General features: G+C 46.8%; 7 protein-coding genes across 7 annotated transcripts; 3 read left to right on the forward strand and 4 right to left on the reverse strand.

Annotated features, from left to right (window-relative positions):
* Positions 1 to 312: 312 nt before the first annotated feature.
* N7496_000153 (uncharacterized protein) lies at positions 313 to 1,355 on the reverse strand (the record flags this gene model as incomplete). The annotated part of the gene is made up of 4 exons (XM_056693084.1): positions 313 to 598; positions 672 to 746; positions 827 to 1,060; positions 1,144 to 1,355. The coding sequence occupies 4 exons, from the start codon at positions 1,353 to 1,355 to the stop codon at positions 313 to 315; spliced, it is 807 nt and encodes a 268-aa protein (XP_056559813.1).
* A 926-nt stretch (positions 1,356 to 2,281) lies between these two features.
* On the reverse strand, positions 2,282 to 2,814 carry N7496_000154 (copper transporter family protein; the record flags this gene model as incomplete). Its single annotated transcript, XM_056693085.1, has 2 exons — positions 2,282 to 2,399; positions 2,468 to 2,814. 2 exons carry the CDS (start codon positions 2,812 to 2,814, stop codon positions 2,282 to 2,284), a joined length of 465 nt encoding a protein of 154 aa, XP_056559814.1.
* Positions 2,815 to 4,215: 1,401 nt separating this feature from the next.
* Positions 4,216 to 6,219, forward strand: N7496_000155 (uncharacterized protein; the record flags this gene model as incomplete). The annotated part of the gene is made up of 4 exons (XM_056693086.1): positions 4,216 to 4,588; positions 4,674 to 4,794; positions 4,862 to 5,113; positions 5,175 to 6,219. 4 exons carry the CDS (start codon positions 4,216 to 4,218, stop codon positions 6,217 to 6,219), a joined length of 1,791 nt encoding a protein of 596 aa, XP_056559815.1.
* A 292-nt stretch (positions 6,220 to 6,511) lies between these two features.
* On the reverse strand, positions 6,512 to 8,678 carry N7496_000156 (uncharacterized protein; the record flags this gene model as incomplete). The annotated part of the gene is made up of 11 exons (XM_056693087.1): positions 6,512 to 6,630; positions 6,694 to 7,099; positions 7,154 to 7,276; positions 7,335 to 7,678; positions 7,731 to 7,851; positions 7,912 to 7,946; positions 8,003 to 8,193; positions 8,270 to 8,345; positions 8,403 to 8,451; positions 8,522 to 8,542; positions 8,610 to 8,678. The coding sequence occupies 11 exons, from the start codon at positions 8,676 to 8,678 to the stop codon at positions 6,512 to 6,514; spliced, it is 1,554 nt and encodes a 517-aa protein (XP_056559816.1).
* A 485-nt stretch (positions 8,679 to 9,163) lies between these two features.
* Positions 9,164 to 11,206, forward strand: N7496_000157 (benzoate 4-monooxygenase cytochrome p450; the record flags this gene model as incomplete). The annotated part of the gene is made up of 9 exons (XM_056693088.1): positions 9,164 to 9,220; positions 9,284 to 9,428; positions 9,483 to 9,633; positions 9,692 to 9,879; positions 9,938 to 10,044; positions 10,112 to 10,222; positions 10,280 to 10,666; positions 10,719 to 10,876; positions 10,975 to 11,206. The coding sequence occupies 9 exons, from the start codon at positions 9,164 to 9,166 to the stop codon at positions 11,204 to 11,206; spliced, it is 1,536 nt and encodes a 511-aa protein (XP_056559817.1).
* Positions 11,207 to 12,386: 1,180 nt separating this feature from the next.
* N7496_000158 (uncharacterized protein) lies at positions 12,387 to 13,481 on the forward strand (the record flags this gene model as incomplete). The annotated part of the gene is made up of 4 exons (XM_056693089.1): positions 12,387 to 12,747; positions 12,805 to 12,891; positions 12,960 to 13,144; positions 13,248 to 13,481. Coding segments are annotated over 4 exons (867 nt in total), but the record flags the coding sequence as incomplete, so codon positions are not given.
* A 530-nt stretch (positions 13,482 to 14,011) lies between these two features.
* Positions 14,012 to 14,890, reverse strand: N7496_000159 (Peptidase S10 serine carboxypeptidase; the record flags this gene model as incomplete). Its single annotated transcript, XM_056693090.1, has 1 exon — positions 14,012 to 14,890. One exon carries the CDS (start codon positions 14,888 to 14,890, stop codon positions 14,012 to 14,014), a length of 879 nt encoding a protein of 292 aa, XP_056559819.1.
* Between the last annotated feature and the right edge of the window lie 276 nt (positions 14,891 to 15,166).

The following is a 15,166-nucleotide window of genomic DNA, read 5'->3' on the forward strand; positions in this document are numbered from 1 at the left end:
GCTTTAGTGCTCTGATTTTCTATCTCTTGTTTTCAGAATCATTCAGCTCCCCTCTACCCCATTCATTGTGGCATTCTCACATGAATATCGATATCTTATGATCTCGACATACACGAAGCTAGCAACTACAATGAACTCGCATCTCCTCAAGCATAACCAAACATCCATTCTCACTCTTCTTAACCTTCATAAAAAGTCCCATCCAAAAACTTCAAAACCTCCACCGGAAGCTCCCGATACGCCCCCAATTCCCCCCTAACAATCAAATCCTCCAAACTCCTCTTCTGCACAACCCCATCTCCATCCCAAACATCACCCCCCCAATGCCTCCACACACTCGCCCGCCCCCCATCTCCGCCGACAATACCACCCCAACGCCGGCCTCCCACTACTCACACACTCCTCAATCTGCCGATCAACCTCGGCCAAACTCTGACGGAAGATTTGCGGAGTAGTGCCGTGCTTTTTCTCTAGCGCGGTGGCTATTTCCGCGCCTGTGGTGCGGATTTCGGAAAGGGCTATGGTGCGGTTTTGCAGGGTGGGGATTGGGGTTTTTGCAAAGAGGTTTGAGTAGGCTTTTGAGACGTATGAACGGGTACTGAAGGGGTGTATTAGAGGTTAGTCTTGAACTTGAGGGAATGGAAGGGGTAGAAATGGGTGTGACGACTTACCAGACGTTTAGAATCTGGTTCTTTGCGTCTCCGGCGAATACAATGCGGTTTTTCTCCACGTCCACACCTAGCAATCTAACAATAACGTAAATAGTCAGTCCCCGTCATATACCCAGACTAGAGATTTGCAAAGATAAAAGATATCCCCAACATACCCAGTATTCAAACCGGACTCCGCAAAAACGCACGGCAAAATCACCGTCGTCGCAATACCAGCCTCCCTCGCCGCACGCTCAACATCATCTTTATCCTTGTTAACCGAAATCTTCAGACCCTGCTCGTCACAGCGAAACGCCAGGTCCGACGGGACGAATAGCCTAACGTCTGTATGCGGGATTGCTTTGATAAAAGCGTGTTGGAGGGGGATAGCTTCCCTGCCAACCAGAGATCTATATAGGGGTGTTAGTTGTTTAACCAGGATAGAGAGATATAGTTCTGAAATGGAATAGAGGGGGAGGGAGGTGGGGTGTACATCAAAATATCAACATCCTTCAGGGCTGCCCGCAGAGCATCCTGGTCTTGAATGTCTACTTCGATTTCGGAAAAGGACCCGGTTAATCCGTTGGAGTTGGAACTGGGTTTGTAGAGGAGTTTTGCTGGGGCGCCGGAGGTCAGGAGGGCTTGGGCAATGGCGGAACTGGACCAGCCGCGGTGGCCGTAGATTGCGAGGCGGTTGTAGGGCATTTTGTATGGATAGCGGTTGAATATATGTGTTGGGAGATATGAGTATGGTTAATGGATGTAACTTAGAAGATGTTTCTGTAGTATGATAATCGATAGCTTGGAATGTATAGATCTAATGTTAACTGAGCCGGTGGATATACCACTGTCTTTATAGCTAAAATACAACAATGCATATTCAAACTCGATGATGTTTACAATGATGCTCATGTTTGCAATGACCTCGTTCTCCGAGATACCTATTACTATCTCCGGGTCTAAATGGCGGATTCTCCAATAGTAAGGCGCAATACAACGCCCTCGTTGTGGAACGACGTGTTTGGTGTGTTTGAACAGTTTGGAGTGATTGGGGGCCGGTGTGATAGTGCTCGTGAGCCAATAAGATACGCAGGATTATAGGGGCGAGGCTTATCTCCGGACAAGGCTGTGGTTTTTCGTGTTTGGATGCGATTTTTGATGTTTGTCTTGATTGCTTGGTTGTTTGTTGCTGTTTTATCGCCTTGGTCACTCGGTTCCCCAGAGTATGAGATGGAATCCTTGAAATATGCGTAGGATCTTGTTACTTGCACAACGACCATGTCAGCTCGCACGATAAAATACTTATTCATTCCTATTTAGAACTGTGAGCGTCTGGATCTTGCGACCGGAGAGAAAGTCTGGCTAGATACGCTCTAACTTTAGACCCTTTTAATGGTATTTTGAATCTCCATAGATAGGTTTGGACCGTTCGCTCGGATCACCATTTCCATTATAATTATCCACTTTGGTTTGATTTAATTGCAGTCGGAGGGTAGACGCTATCGAGGAAAATACAAGAGTGGAGCCTTCTCTATCCTAATTAGGCCTAACTTTTTGAGCAAGTTCAGATTGTTGTCGTGCCATCAACAGCAACATCTTGAACATAATGTATCTGCCATCAGAAACTTATATCAACAGTGCAGCATAGAGCTCTCCGACGCGACCCCTCCCATAATGAAAGTTCCAAGCCAAATCCCACCAAGTACGGACATGAAATAACCCACATTCATCGTCATCACCCCCAGCATCCTATACCCCTATTAGTCTTTATATCCAAAACAACCACGTCAACCACCAATATAACTGCAAACACTTACAATAAATAAGCAATACCTGCAACAACCAATTCATACGTCGCCCGTCCCGCGGCAGGATTCACACGCCATCTCGACCATCTCCGACCAAGCTCTTGCATACTCAACTCCCAACCCGAAACACGCTTCGTCTTCGCCTCATCCGGAAGATTCTCATCTAGCATGCTGTGCCGCACACTATCGGTCCACACGCGCCCTTCCAAAATGGGCCGGAGGGCGAGGAGCACGCGGAGCAGAACGGCGAGGACGATGAGGAAAATGCAAGTACCGGCGTATTGGCCTTGCGAGGAAGGTGTCCAGTTCGTGGAGTAGAGAGGGGTTTTGAAAGAGGTGAAGAATACCATGGCCATGTCGGACATGTACATCATAGAGGAGGAGGAGGACATGTCCATCGAGCTGGATGTCGAGGTTGTCATGGACATGGACATGGTGGAGGTGGCCGTGGCCGTAGATGTGGTCATATCAGACATATCCATCATGGTGGTTTTTAACTGGGGATCCGCTGCTGAGGTGAAAGGAGGCGAACTCTGTGGACAATAGATGGAATCCGAACGTATAGGCTGGATCTTCCGAGTATCAAAAAGCAATAAGCAGAGTTGCTATATAAAGTCCCGAGACGCCCCTCACAGCAACCAAGAGAAGTTTTAAATAGTCGAACAAATGACCAAAATCGGAAATCTCGATGCAAGGATTGATTTAATCCAAGCTGTCTCTCAAGTCATAGCCCCAAGAAAAGACAAGACCCACGCCCAGCATCATCCGGATGGGGTTGCCCTATGTATTCAGTCAAAATAGCGGGATGCCATGCAACTCGCACCACGCGAGACCCTCAGTACGGAACAAAATCTTTCTCCGAGTGTATAGACAAATCCATCTCCATCGAAACAACCAGTCAAGCCCCAGCCTTAACAGATCCGACCGCGTGTCTCAACCAGATCAATCCCGGAATGTGCACCATCCAAACGGGCGCGATTGGCCAGCGGAAATCGGCGCGGAGCCATGCTGCGGGAAGATCCACTTGGTGCGATAGAAACGCCCGCAAATGTGCTCATATTAAGACCGAAGAAGGAAAGCTGTGAAGCGAATATGCAATGAGATTTTGACTTGGTATAGTATTTGTGTCGAGTATCGCGGTCAAAGATGTGGGATGGTTTGATTGATATGATCGTGGTTGGCCCACCATTCGGATGGTAAATACGCATCGAATGGAGCGATGGAGTGCATGGCAGAGACAATTTTCCGAAAGGAGAATCGTTTGCGTGGGATATGAGAATATTTGCTGGCTTTTGAGAAGATTAGAATATCTCCGTTAGTTACTTCTACTGACCGTGCGCACAATCTCATGATCCACCATCCTGTTAGTCTTTAGTTCGAGCTCTTATGAGCACATTCCAAGCCTGCAGCGAGCGGAGATTGATGTCCTGAACCGAGTACGAGTCGCGTGGAGGATTGGCCTGGAAAGTGGAGTCGCGCGCTCAAGTGGAAAAAAGAAAGTCGGGCTTTTCCAGGCTTTGAGACCTCGATGGTATGTGTATGCCCTAAGAGACGCTGTGCATGGACGTATTAATAATGCCGACCTTCTCCAAATAGCATCGTAGTCTATCATCTATTTCTGCTTCCATACTCATCTATACGTCCTCAAACAAAACCACCCGCCCTATACATTTATTTTCGTCACAAGTCAACCTTGAACAAAATACTACTACCAGGACAGAGCGTGCAAATCATCCGCCCTGAGCGCCCCCGCAGCCATGGACATGGCCATGAGCATGCTTCCCTGGCTGGACCAGCCAGTCCTCCTACACTCCAGCCGCGACCCCGGCAATTGTACAATGACCGCTGAGCAATGTGCTTTCAAATCCTCTTACTGGCTCTTCTGGTACCAAGCAGACCATCGCTACGCGTTACCAACCGTAGCCTTCTTCCTCGTTGCAATCGGGCTATTCATAATTGGAAATGTTGCGTCAGGGATATTGCCCCAGCGTATCAAGCAGCATTCATTGCTATCGCGTATTTTTGCTGGCTTCCGATTCTTGTCATATAAGGGGTGGAGGGTACGTGGGTGGAATACCCAGTCCATTGGGATGTTCTTGTTGGGTGCGGCTGGGCTGGTTTTCTTCCTGGGTATGTCCAAGCATCGAGATGCTTGATCTAAGTGATTACATTTGAGATTTGGGATTGACAAGTACTAATCATGTGCACCTCTTAGCGATGACTCTGGGACCACGACCGTATTACTGGCCCAACACAAAGGAAATTTCCTACGGCAATTCCCCGCCTATTGCCACTCGAACGGGCTTCATGGCTCTAGCTTGCATGCCTTTTCTAATGTACGAAAGCAAAGTCTCCTGCATATATACTCAAAGCTTGTTGTTGTAAGGCCTAACCAAATTGCAGTGTCCTTGGCACCAAAGCCAATCCCATTACCGCACTCACCGGCATCTCTCACGAGAAACTCAACGTCTGGCATAATTGGGTGGCCTGGGCCATGTTTGTGCTGGCCCTCATCCATACATTCCCCTTTATCGTCTTCCATATCTGGAAAGGCGATATCGTTGAGCAATGGAGTAGTGGCGGTGTCTGGGTAACCGGTGTAGTCGCTATCATCGCCCAAGCATGGTTGACCTTTATGTCCATTCCATGGATTCGGTATGCTCATATTCAGGCTCTTGGTCCTCGCATCTAGCACTAACTCAATGTTCTCGGTTAGCAATCGGTACTACGAATTCTTCAAGGCAACGCATCTCTTCATGGCCATGGTATTCGTAATCTTCTTCTTCTTTCACTGCGACTTCCGCATGTCCTCTTGGGATTATTTCATCGCCACAGCAGTCCTATATATCCTGTGCTGGCTTTACTCACAGTGCAAGACGTACTTCGAGCACGGTCTCCGTCACAAGGCACGAGTCGTGCCCGAGTCCGAGCACATATTGCGCATCACAATTGATACTCGTATGGAATGGGGACCGGGCCAGCACGTTTTCCTGCGCTTCATCACTTGCGGCATGCACTCTCTCACTGCCCATCCATTCACCATCTGCTCGGTGCCCCAAAGAGACTGTCAAAACCAACTCGTATTCTATGTCAAGGCACGTGGCGGGCTGACAGGTCGTCTAATGGCTTTAGCCCGGAAGAACCCCGACGTGCAGATTCCTGTTCTGATCGACGGCCCGTATGGTGGTATTCCCGCTGGTCGGGTAGGTGAATTCGACAGAAATATTTTTATCGGCGGTGGTGCCGGTGCTGGAACAACACTCGCTTTAATCGAGGACTTTGTTCGGTTCACGCCTACCCAGATGGGCCGAGAAATGAAAGTGATTGTCGCAACGCGCGACCCAGGTATGCGGACTTGGTACCTACAAGCATTGGAGGATCTCGCGACACGACAGGCACAGGGAAAACCCGCCACCGGTCTATCCATCCATATTCACGAGACTTTTACAGAGAATTCCGTGCAGCAGGTTGCAGAAAATATCAAAGCGGATACCAAGACAGAGAGTATTCAGTCCAAGGAGTCCAGTCCTTCAACGGCGGAATTATTCAACATTCAATTCTTTACTGGCCGGCCTGACCTTCCGGCCGCGATCCAACAGATGACAGGCCAGGAAGGTGTCTCGGTTGGTGTGGTTGTTTGTGGGCCTTCGTCGATGATCTACGACGTTCGTGAAGCGGCGTCCATTGCCCAGAGGGAAATTTTGTCCGGGAAGCCTGGCTGTGCGAGGGAAGTATGGCTACACAGTGAGAAGTTTTCGTGAGTTTTCTCTTTATCGCAGTTATAAAAGATTGGCGAAGTTGGTTACTGATACGATATTCACAGATACTAAGCGTTCTATCGGCCTGGGAGGAAGAAAGTAAACCTGTCTATAATCGCATTACATCCTTTAGTCCCAGATACCCATTCATATTTTCAAATTATACCGCATCGTTCTCCATTCAACCCCGTCACCCACAATTTTGTACAGGAAAGCACTCAGTTTCTTCTCAACTTCCCAAGTGATTTAAATCCGAGGTTAATATTCGTACCTGATGAGTCCACTCCAAGCTTCCTCATTCGGTATGGTCCACAGGATTCGCTAGTCGTCCCCGTGGTACCCAAGCATCAGCAGGCGTGAAAATCCAGGAGACGATCGCAAAGATAGTCACAATGGCCAAAATAATCGGGGCATCTGCAGATATCGCATTAGTACTGTCAATCCATATTCTGATTGTCATCAAAAGCCAAGACCTACAGTTCAAAGTAGAAGCCTCCACTGGAAACTCATAAGGCGAAAACAACACCGCCACAACCCAGCCATTCCACAGCACCGAAACAACCTGGAAAGGCTTACTCAGTCGACCTAGTGACCACTTTGCGTCGAGAGGCTCGTTGGGCGTCAGTATGAGTCTTCCAAGACTAATAAGTCCGTACGCAGCAGCTGAGGGAACTCCTGCTGCTGAAACCAGAGAGGTAAACGCAACTGCCGATGGAAGGATGGTGCAGGTGATAATAGCAGCAACCCCCCAGACAACGAGAACGGCATTCTTGGGCTGGCCCTCAGCAGAGACTCGCGATACCCAGCTAGATGCTGGTAGGACACCATCACGGGCAACGGCAAAGACGAGTCGAGATGCGGCGGTGATTGCAATGGCAGTGTTCTACCCTATTATTAGGTAACTGCTTAAATTTGCAACGCAAGAGGAATAACTTACTAGCCAGAGTGCCACCACTGAAAGAACATTCATGACAAGATGCCCCCCGCGACCGAGGACAGCAGCATAAAGCGGGACAAATGGCTGTGGCGCATCGTAGGAGAAAAGAACATCAATCGGGGGCTGGCCGACATATCGTGTCAGCATACGAAAAGTGAAAAAGCCCAATTAAAAGACTCACCGAGGTAAACAGAAACAGAATAACAGCACTGAATCCTAAAACTCCACTGATGACGGTACTCCAGAAGATTCCCTTGGCCGCATTGACAGAAGCGTTCTTAGTTTCTTCTGCGACGTGGCCAGACGCATCGAATCCAATTAGAATACCCGCTGTAGCAAGATAAGAAAGACACCAGTTCCAGCCTGCCGGAGCACCGGTACCGTTGTACGTTGTCATAAAGGCTTCGTGTGCAGTCCTGAGGCCATACGTGTTATGCGCGCCAACTGGGAGCCAGATGACGTTTAAGAGGAAGTCGAGAAAAACAGCTCCAGTGGAGAACCAGAACACGTATTTGAAAATACGGGCTACGGGTGTGTTAGTATTTGTCAGGTTGAGAGAACCAGAGTAGAAACTCACGAGAGGCGAGATTCATCAATGCAGCCAGAGCAAGAAGTACCTCGGTGCAGATCCACTGGACTGCGCGAAACTTGATGCTCGAGGAGTCAGTTGGGAAGTCGACATTGAAAACAGCGAGTTCCTAGTTGTATGTCAGACGTGTCTATATTCAAATGTTAATTAATATTTGACTCGAACATACCGATAGCATGTAGTTCACGGCCGATTGGGTGTTGCCTACATTCAAGGACAGTTAGAGGGTTGTCAAGTTAAGGGATTCTCAAAGCACATACTGGCACAAAAGGTAGTCCAGGCCGTCGTACTCCACCAAGCAACAACAAAGCCGAAGAAGCGCCCGAACCTTTTCCCACCAGCTTCTGCGGCCCAGAGATAAATCGAGCCAGAGGTGGGAGATGCGGAACATGCTTCTGCAATAACGGCTGCGGTGATGAAAGTAAAGACACACGTCACGATGTAGCTCGTCCTGTGGATTTATCAGAACCATTCACTGCAATGTAATCGTTCTTTTATTTCAGCCTTGAAACTCCCATCTAACTTACCAGTAGGCGAGTGGTCCTCCCGCCGCGATTCCCGTCGAGAAGGTTACTCGCACACCACCAACAAAGTAGAGAGCGGCTAGGGATCATCGTTAGCTATCGAGGATAATGCAACTCCAAGAAATATGTAAAATACCAAATGAGGTGGAAAAGTTCTCGAATAAAGAATAGCTACGATGGAGTACCTAGCCGAATAGTAATGTGAGTATCGAATGCACAATTTCCTCAAGTTTAATGACACAGATCTCAGCATACTTGTTTGTATCCTAGACGCTCCTGTAAATAACAGTTATTAGAGTAAGATTCTTCACGTTTTTCTTTTCCATCTATGGAGCTTTCCTACCAGAATAGACTCATCATTCGCATTATCCTCCAAAGAGGGAGCGACCTTGGGCTCTTTGGCATCCGCCATTAGAATATTTGACTTCGTTGATAAGGAAAGTGCTTTCCGAATGGAAAAAGATTGACGTGAGACTCCGACTATTAAGTTATTTGAGTGTATCCGGACAAAGGGGCCAACCCTTACCGTCCTGCGGACACTACGAGGCCAGAGCTAAACTACGTTCGACCCTGACAAATTAGGCGCCACTATGGCGCGAGCTGTTATACTATGCCTACTTGAGACCCTTTTCCGCGCGAAAGTTTGGTTTGCTATCAGCAGTTGGCGATCGTGGTGAAAAGATTATGCCACTCTTGAACGGGGTTGCGTTATTACGCCGAGAGATTGTCTGATAGCCCGAGTCGGAACCCTTAGTCATATTGGATTTGGCAGGTTCATCCGACATCGTGTCTCGTTTAATTTGAAAATGTAAAAAAATTATCACAAAAGACACAATATCAAATACTCTCGATCTCTCCGTGCTGATGTGTTCTATGAGGACCAGGTTTTGAAGCAAAATGTCAATGCTTTTGATCTGGGGCACCGTCCTGGGTGCCAGTGCTCTTGTGATCAAGGTGAGAGGAAGGCTACTCCTAATCTTTGGGTAAATGGGAACAACAAGTTAATAATTACGTTAGATTATCTACACATACTTTTTTTCACCTCTATCGCATATTCCCAATGCTGGTCTGTTGGCTCCAATCTCACGATTTATGTGGGAGTTCCCTCTAGAATACCGGGGACAGCTCACCCTGGAGCTGCCAAAAATACACAAGAGGCTTGGTGAGCCGTAACAAAGTTAAAGTTTTGCGTTGTAATACTCTGATGCATGATTAGGCCCGTTGGTGCGTATCGGTCCAAATGAAGTGTCGTTCTACTCCCTGGATATCTACAAAAGAGTCCATGCGCCAAACAGTGCTTTTATCAAGGACCCCCGAGTGTACGGCCAATTTGTACAAGACGGACATCCCGCCCTATTTTCCATAACGTGAGCATGATAAAACAATTGACCGTGGAAAATGCACATATTGACTCTGCTATCACAGTGACTCCAAAGAGCATGCACAACGGCGCAGACATATGGGTGTGCTTTTTAATCGCAGTCGGGTGCCGGCTCTGATTCCGATGATGCTAGATCAGATCTTCAGATTTAACGATCTTCTTGCCAAATTATACCAGAAAGGACCAATTGATCTTGTACCTACCTGTCGGGCTCTCGAGGCTGATGTTGTGTGTGAGTTCTACGTGACCACTCGAGGCACCCGAATTAACTACTAAAGGAAATATTATAGCGAGATTCGCATTCGGAAGCCCTATTGGGGCAATTGATTCGTTGAATGTCGGAAAAGAGTTGAGTATCGTTAAGGAAAATGACTTGAAATCATCAAAGATGCCACTGGTAAGCACGCCGCCTCATGTCACATGGAGCGGGACAGTTAACCCTCTCTCATTTCTGAAAACTTCAGTACACAAAGTTTCCATTCGCAACCCGGATTTATGACTCCATTTCAAGTTCCATCTTTGATCTCATCGGGTGGGATATTTCCTCGGTCACAAGTTCCAGATTGTTTGACACGGTAAGGCATTTTACATCGGTGGAACTTGCTATATTCAAGAACTAACAGAATACGCAGTGGGCAAATGATCAGTTGGATACATGTTTAGACTCTGAGAAAGCTCCAGATATCTCCTTTTTGAAAGTAATGGCGGGGCCTAGACTATCACCCCAGTCTGCATTGTCTGAGGCTAAGGAGATGTTGGGCCCTGGGACAGACACCACTTCAGCCACCCTTGCTCATATTTTATGGGCCCTTTCCCTGAATAAAAACTTACAAAATCAACTTTTTCAGGAACTGGAAGCGGCCCAGTGGCCTACAGACATGTCATTACTGGAGTCACTTCCCCTCCTAGTTGCATGTGTCAAAGAGGGAATCAGATGGACTGGGGCGGCAGCCGCCATGCTACCCAGAATCGTCCCTAAAGGAGGCACTTTACTTGATGGGAAATATATCGAAGGAGGAGTGAGTCCTTATATCCAATATTCGGAACAAATGAACTGATTGGCTTCCAAAGACAATGATCGCGAGCTCTCCAATCTGGTACTTGCACGACGAGGTCGCCTTTCCAGACCCACATAAATACCGACCGGGTCGCTGGCTGTTAAATGATACAAACGAGGCAACCAAATTAAGAAACGAATATTACATCCCTTTTTCAAAGGGACCTGGCACGTGTGTTGGAGTCCAGTCAGTAGTTCTATGCCCTTCCATTGTCGACATAGCGCTTAGTCTTCGTCAGACTAGCGTGGCTAATAAGGTGCAAAATTTAGTTTCGCATACTTGGAACTCTTTCTTTCTGTTTCCCAAATCCTGAAGGAGTATCTCATCGAGGCATGCAGCGATAAGATTGTCCTCGGCAACGTTGAAGCCGTTTTACCTTTGCGACGAGAGTGGGTTGCCGCTGTGCCCACAGGACCGCTGCATGTTTCTCTTCGACCTCGTTCGGGGCTGCATAACAAAAATGCAACTTATAATAACCATTTCCCCTTTCAAGGGACCTGATTTATATCCATTTAAGGTGTTCCTGGGTGTTTGCTAGGACTTTGAAGAATGCCACATCATATCATTATCCCAACTAGGCTTGCCCTGGCAACTCGCAGCAGGACTACATATTTTCCTAGGCAATTCAGTGAGAATTAAATATAGGAGCCGCTTTCAAGCTCATGTTCAAAATTGTTGTATGGTCCCTCAATTGTGCGTTCCAGCCTAACTCTATGAGACTCGTTCTTTGTTGTGATCGTGACAGAAGGAGTTAGTGGATTTGTCTTCTCCATGCCACTTTTCTCGTTTCCTTCAATCAGTTGCCATCATGTCTTATAATTCTCTTACGCATCTCCTAAATATTATACAGCACAGTACTAAGTTCACTGGAAGGGGAATTAATTTTGACTATTCAGATCCATGAACAGTATCAACTAATAATTTCCTAAATTACTCTACCTAAAGTATTGGTTTTCTCTTGAATAGATGAAGTCCATTTTGTTAAAGTGTTCTAACAAAGGAATGCTTTTCTGAATAATTAGGCAGGACGCTGGCCAATGAAGGCAGGCGGTCTCTCTACCGGACCACGTGGTAGTATGGTTTAAATTCACATGACAAGTTTTCTTGTGAATGGGGGAAAATATGGAACCAATCATAAACACACGGTCTTACGCGGTTATTCAGCAGGAAGACATCCTTCAAGGATACGACCAGGCGCCACACGCTTAAACGGCAGCTTCATTCGTTAAGTACGTTGCTTATGTGACTCTCGGACTACCTCTGAACGTTTTAGCCTATAACATTCATGTCTATAGAGCTCGACGGCAAACTAGATGCTTTTCAAAGAAATACGATTTGCTACCTTCGGCCGGAGTAAGCTCGAACAAAGACTCCAAGCATGTTACAAAAACTTGAATTTTCCCTTAGTGTTCTAGTCATCCATATATCTCTGCTTTTTGCATTTCCATTCTATCCCTACCACAGAAAATGGCTGGAAGCATATCTGACGAAAGACACAGCAGGGTTTCAGAGCCTGTCTTTTCGGTAAGTGTCATATTTAGCTATATCTTTCGAAGCCTTTGAATGATGCTCATAGATTTGATTGTACGGTGTTCTCTGGGCTCTGACTGGAGTGTCATTTCTCTTCGTTCTTTTTCGTCTATACGTCCAATTTGCTTCATTCCGCCGTTTTTTCATAGATGATCTTCTGGTCGTACTTGCCTGGACTATTATACTCACGGCAGCTATCATTTGGCAAATTGAAGGACGGGTTCTTTACGAGCTTTATTCCATCAGCGCTGACCTGGAAGTATTCACACCGGCGTTCCTCCAAAGATACAATACCTTCATGCGCTTTCTTGCGCCCTTGGAGATATTCTTCTACTCTGGTCTTTGGTGTATCAAATTTTCATTCTTGGCATTCTTCTACCGGCTGAGCTGCAAGATCAAGCCTCTCCGCATTTGGTGGTACATGGTAATGGTCATCACCGCAGGGGTCTACATTGCATCAGTGGCAGATATCGAATATAAATGCAGTTTTGGGGGTATTGGATACATAATCGGTAAGATGCCTTTCGGTAAATTAGCTTTCCCAAAACACTAACGTGATCTATCGGCAGAACAATGCTCTCAGCTAGACCATATACACTACGAGAATCGTAGTTTTTGGGCGAACTGTGCGGGCGATGTTGTGACTGACATGATGAGTAAGTTCCAAGTTATGAACAAAACCAGCTTAGTTCAATTGGTCTCACCAGATCCTTGGCGGATCAAGTTCTCTCTATACCCGTTCTCGTGCTATGGAACACCCGTATCTCCCGCCGCAAGAAAGTTATTCTGCTCAGCATATTTTCTGCTACTATTTTGATTATGGTGATTGCCATCGTTCGGGTAGCCGTCGACAACACTCTCAACAGCGAGATAAACATCGCGTGGCTATGTTTCTGGAGCTTTGTGGAGGTAGATGCAGGCAAGTTGTGAGAATATCCCTTGAAATGGATTGCCTCGTCTCTCATACTTCCTCACAGCCATTATCATCTCATGCGTTGCCTCCATGCGACAGCTATTTATTACTGCTCAGAATCGAAGCTCGAAAGGTAAAGGAAGCTACCAAAATATGTCTGGTCCAACATCAAAGAGTCCCAAGAATGTATCATGTCAAACTCAGTCACGATGTGTGGGAGACGTTGGGCCACATATGAATGATGATGTGCCGCTGTCACCATTGAACATTGTTTATGTCCACCGTGGTTTTGAAGTGACGAGTGCTGTGATGAGCAATTCTGGCAATGATTAAGGCATTGAGCTCCATAGCAAAACTTTCGGTTAGCGGGCGAAGGGGATTCCCAAATTAACTGTGACTTTTGATGGATATTCGAGGAAGACATTCTGTTCAGTTTCCTTCTAGTACGTTATCAGTTTATCATGCTTAGGTAGCCTATCTTAGAGCTAGTTAAACTAAGGTAGGTATTATGTAACGACCACTCAGGGGGCTTATCCAGCGAGCCTTGTGACACGGTCATTCATTAGGTTGGTGACCACCTTAAAGCTGTTGGCAGGCCTGACAGCACTCCCGCATAGAAGCATATACCAAGGGGAGCTATATCGGCAAAATGAATTCACCATCATCGTAATGGGTGAATGAAAGGGCAGAGCATTTTACGCGAGGTAGATAGCATTGCGGCTCATAGTATGTACAATCAATTCCGCCTCCGTCTGACAACGTAAAACAACTGGGATAGCATGAAGCACCAACAACAAAATCACAATCACCATGAGGGGCTCAGAATGAACTTTTAGGAAACGCGAAGTCTGAAAAACAGATCATCAAAGACGATCGATCTTACCCAACATCCACTGGACATGACGATAAGACAGTCGACCTTGATCCTGGGACTGTCGATGGCCTGCCTGGAATGTCTCCGCAAACATCAAGCCCCGCTCATAATGTTGGATGCCCATAAGTCCTTGAGGGCCATCTAGATCACCGTATCCATCTTGGGCATTAAAGATTGCAGACCACTGCAAGTCGGGCATTTCAATATTGACGGGGGTCGCCGGGCGAGTCTGAAAGCCTAACTCCCCATTCCAAGTCATATTCTGAATTGCCAGAAGCGTTCCATTGGTTATAATCAGATAGTCCCAGTCTCCATTTGAAATGAGAACCCTGTTTGTTGCTTCAATAATGCGGGGAAGAACACTCTCGGTAGGATTCAGAGACGTATCGAATTGTTGCTCAGGCCCTGGATTATCACCGACAAAGACATTTTCGGAGCTGCACAAGCTCCAGTCAACACTTTCAGGTACATGAAGAGCCTTTTTGACATCGGTTCGATTGAAATATGTCGTAGGAGCCGGTTCATACGCAAGATCGGTAGGAAATCCTAAGACATCCCACAGCAGAGGACATGTTTGACTGACCCTATAGGGATTCCAACATGGGTTTGGATTAAAGGCTTCGTAGTAGATCATGTTGTAAATATCGCAATCGGAATAATTCATGTGTCTGACTGGCTGCACCTCAGAAGCTGGGAAAGTAAAGTACTTCTCGAAGTACTCTTGATAGCCACACTCTTTGTATGTAGACTCTAATTCCCCCATAAAGGAAGTATTAAAGTTGAATAGCTCTGAGTGTTGTTGAACAAAGGGATAAGCAGGGAGTTCCGCTTGTATCCAATCCCACTGACCGATGCATGCATCATACATTAAAGCCCCTGCATAAGTTGTTAGTAAGAGTCTTTCTAATTACCGGGAAATAAGGCCTGAATAATAAGGCCGTCCACTCTAACGTGGTCGGTAAGCGAGTGGGCCATGTAAGCGAGCGGGCCACCTAACCGCTTTTTCGCGTCCTACCACGTTCATCTATCTTCTATCCACCACCATGCCTCCAATTCGCGCCGGGTTAAGCCAGGATGCTATGCAACAAGAGGGCCGCATCTTATTAGCTGTACAAGCTATAAACAACAAGGAAATCGGCTCTAT

Source organism: Penicillium cataractarum (genome assembly GCF_028827025.1).
Source record: "Penicillium cataractarum strain IBT 29864 chromosome Unknown utg000001l, whole genome shotgun sequence".
Classification (NCBI taxonomy): Eukaryota; Fungi; Ascomycota; class Eurotiomycetes; order Eurotiales; family Aspergillaceae; genus Penicillium; species Penicillium cataractarum.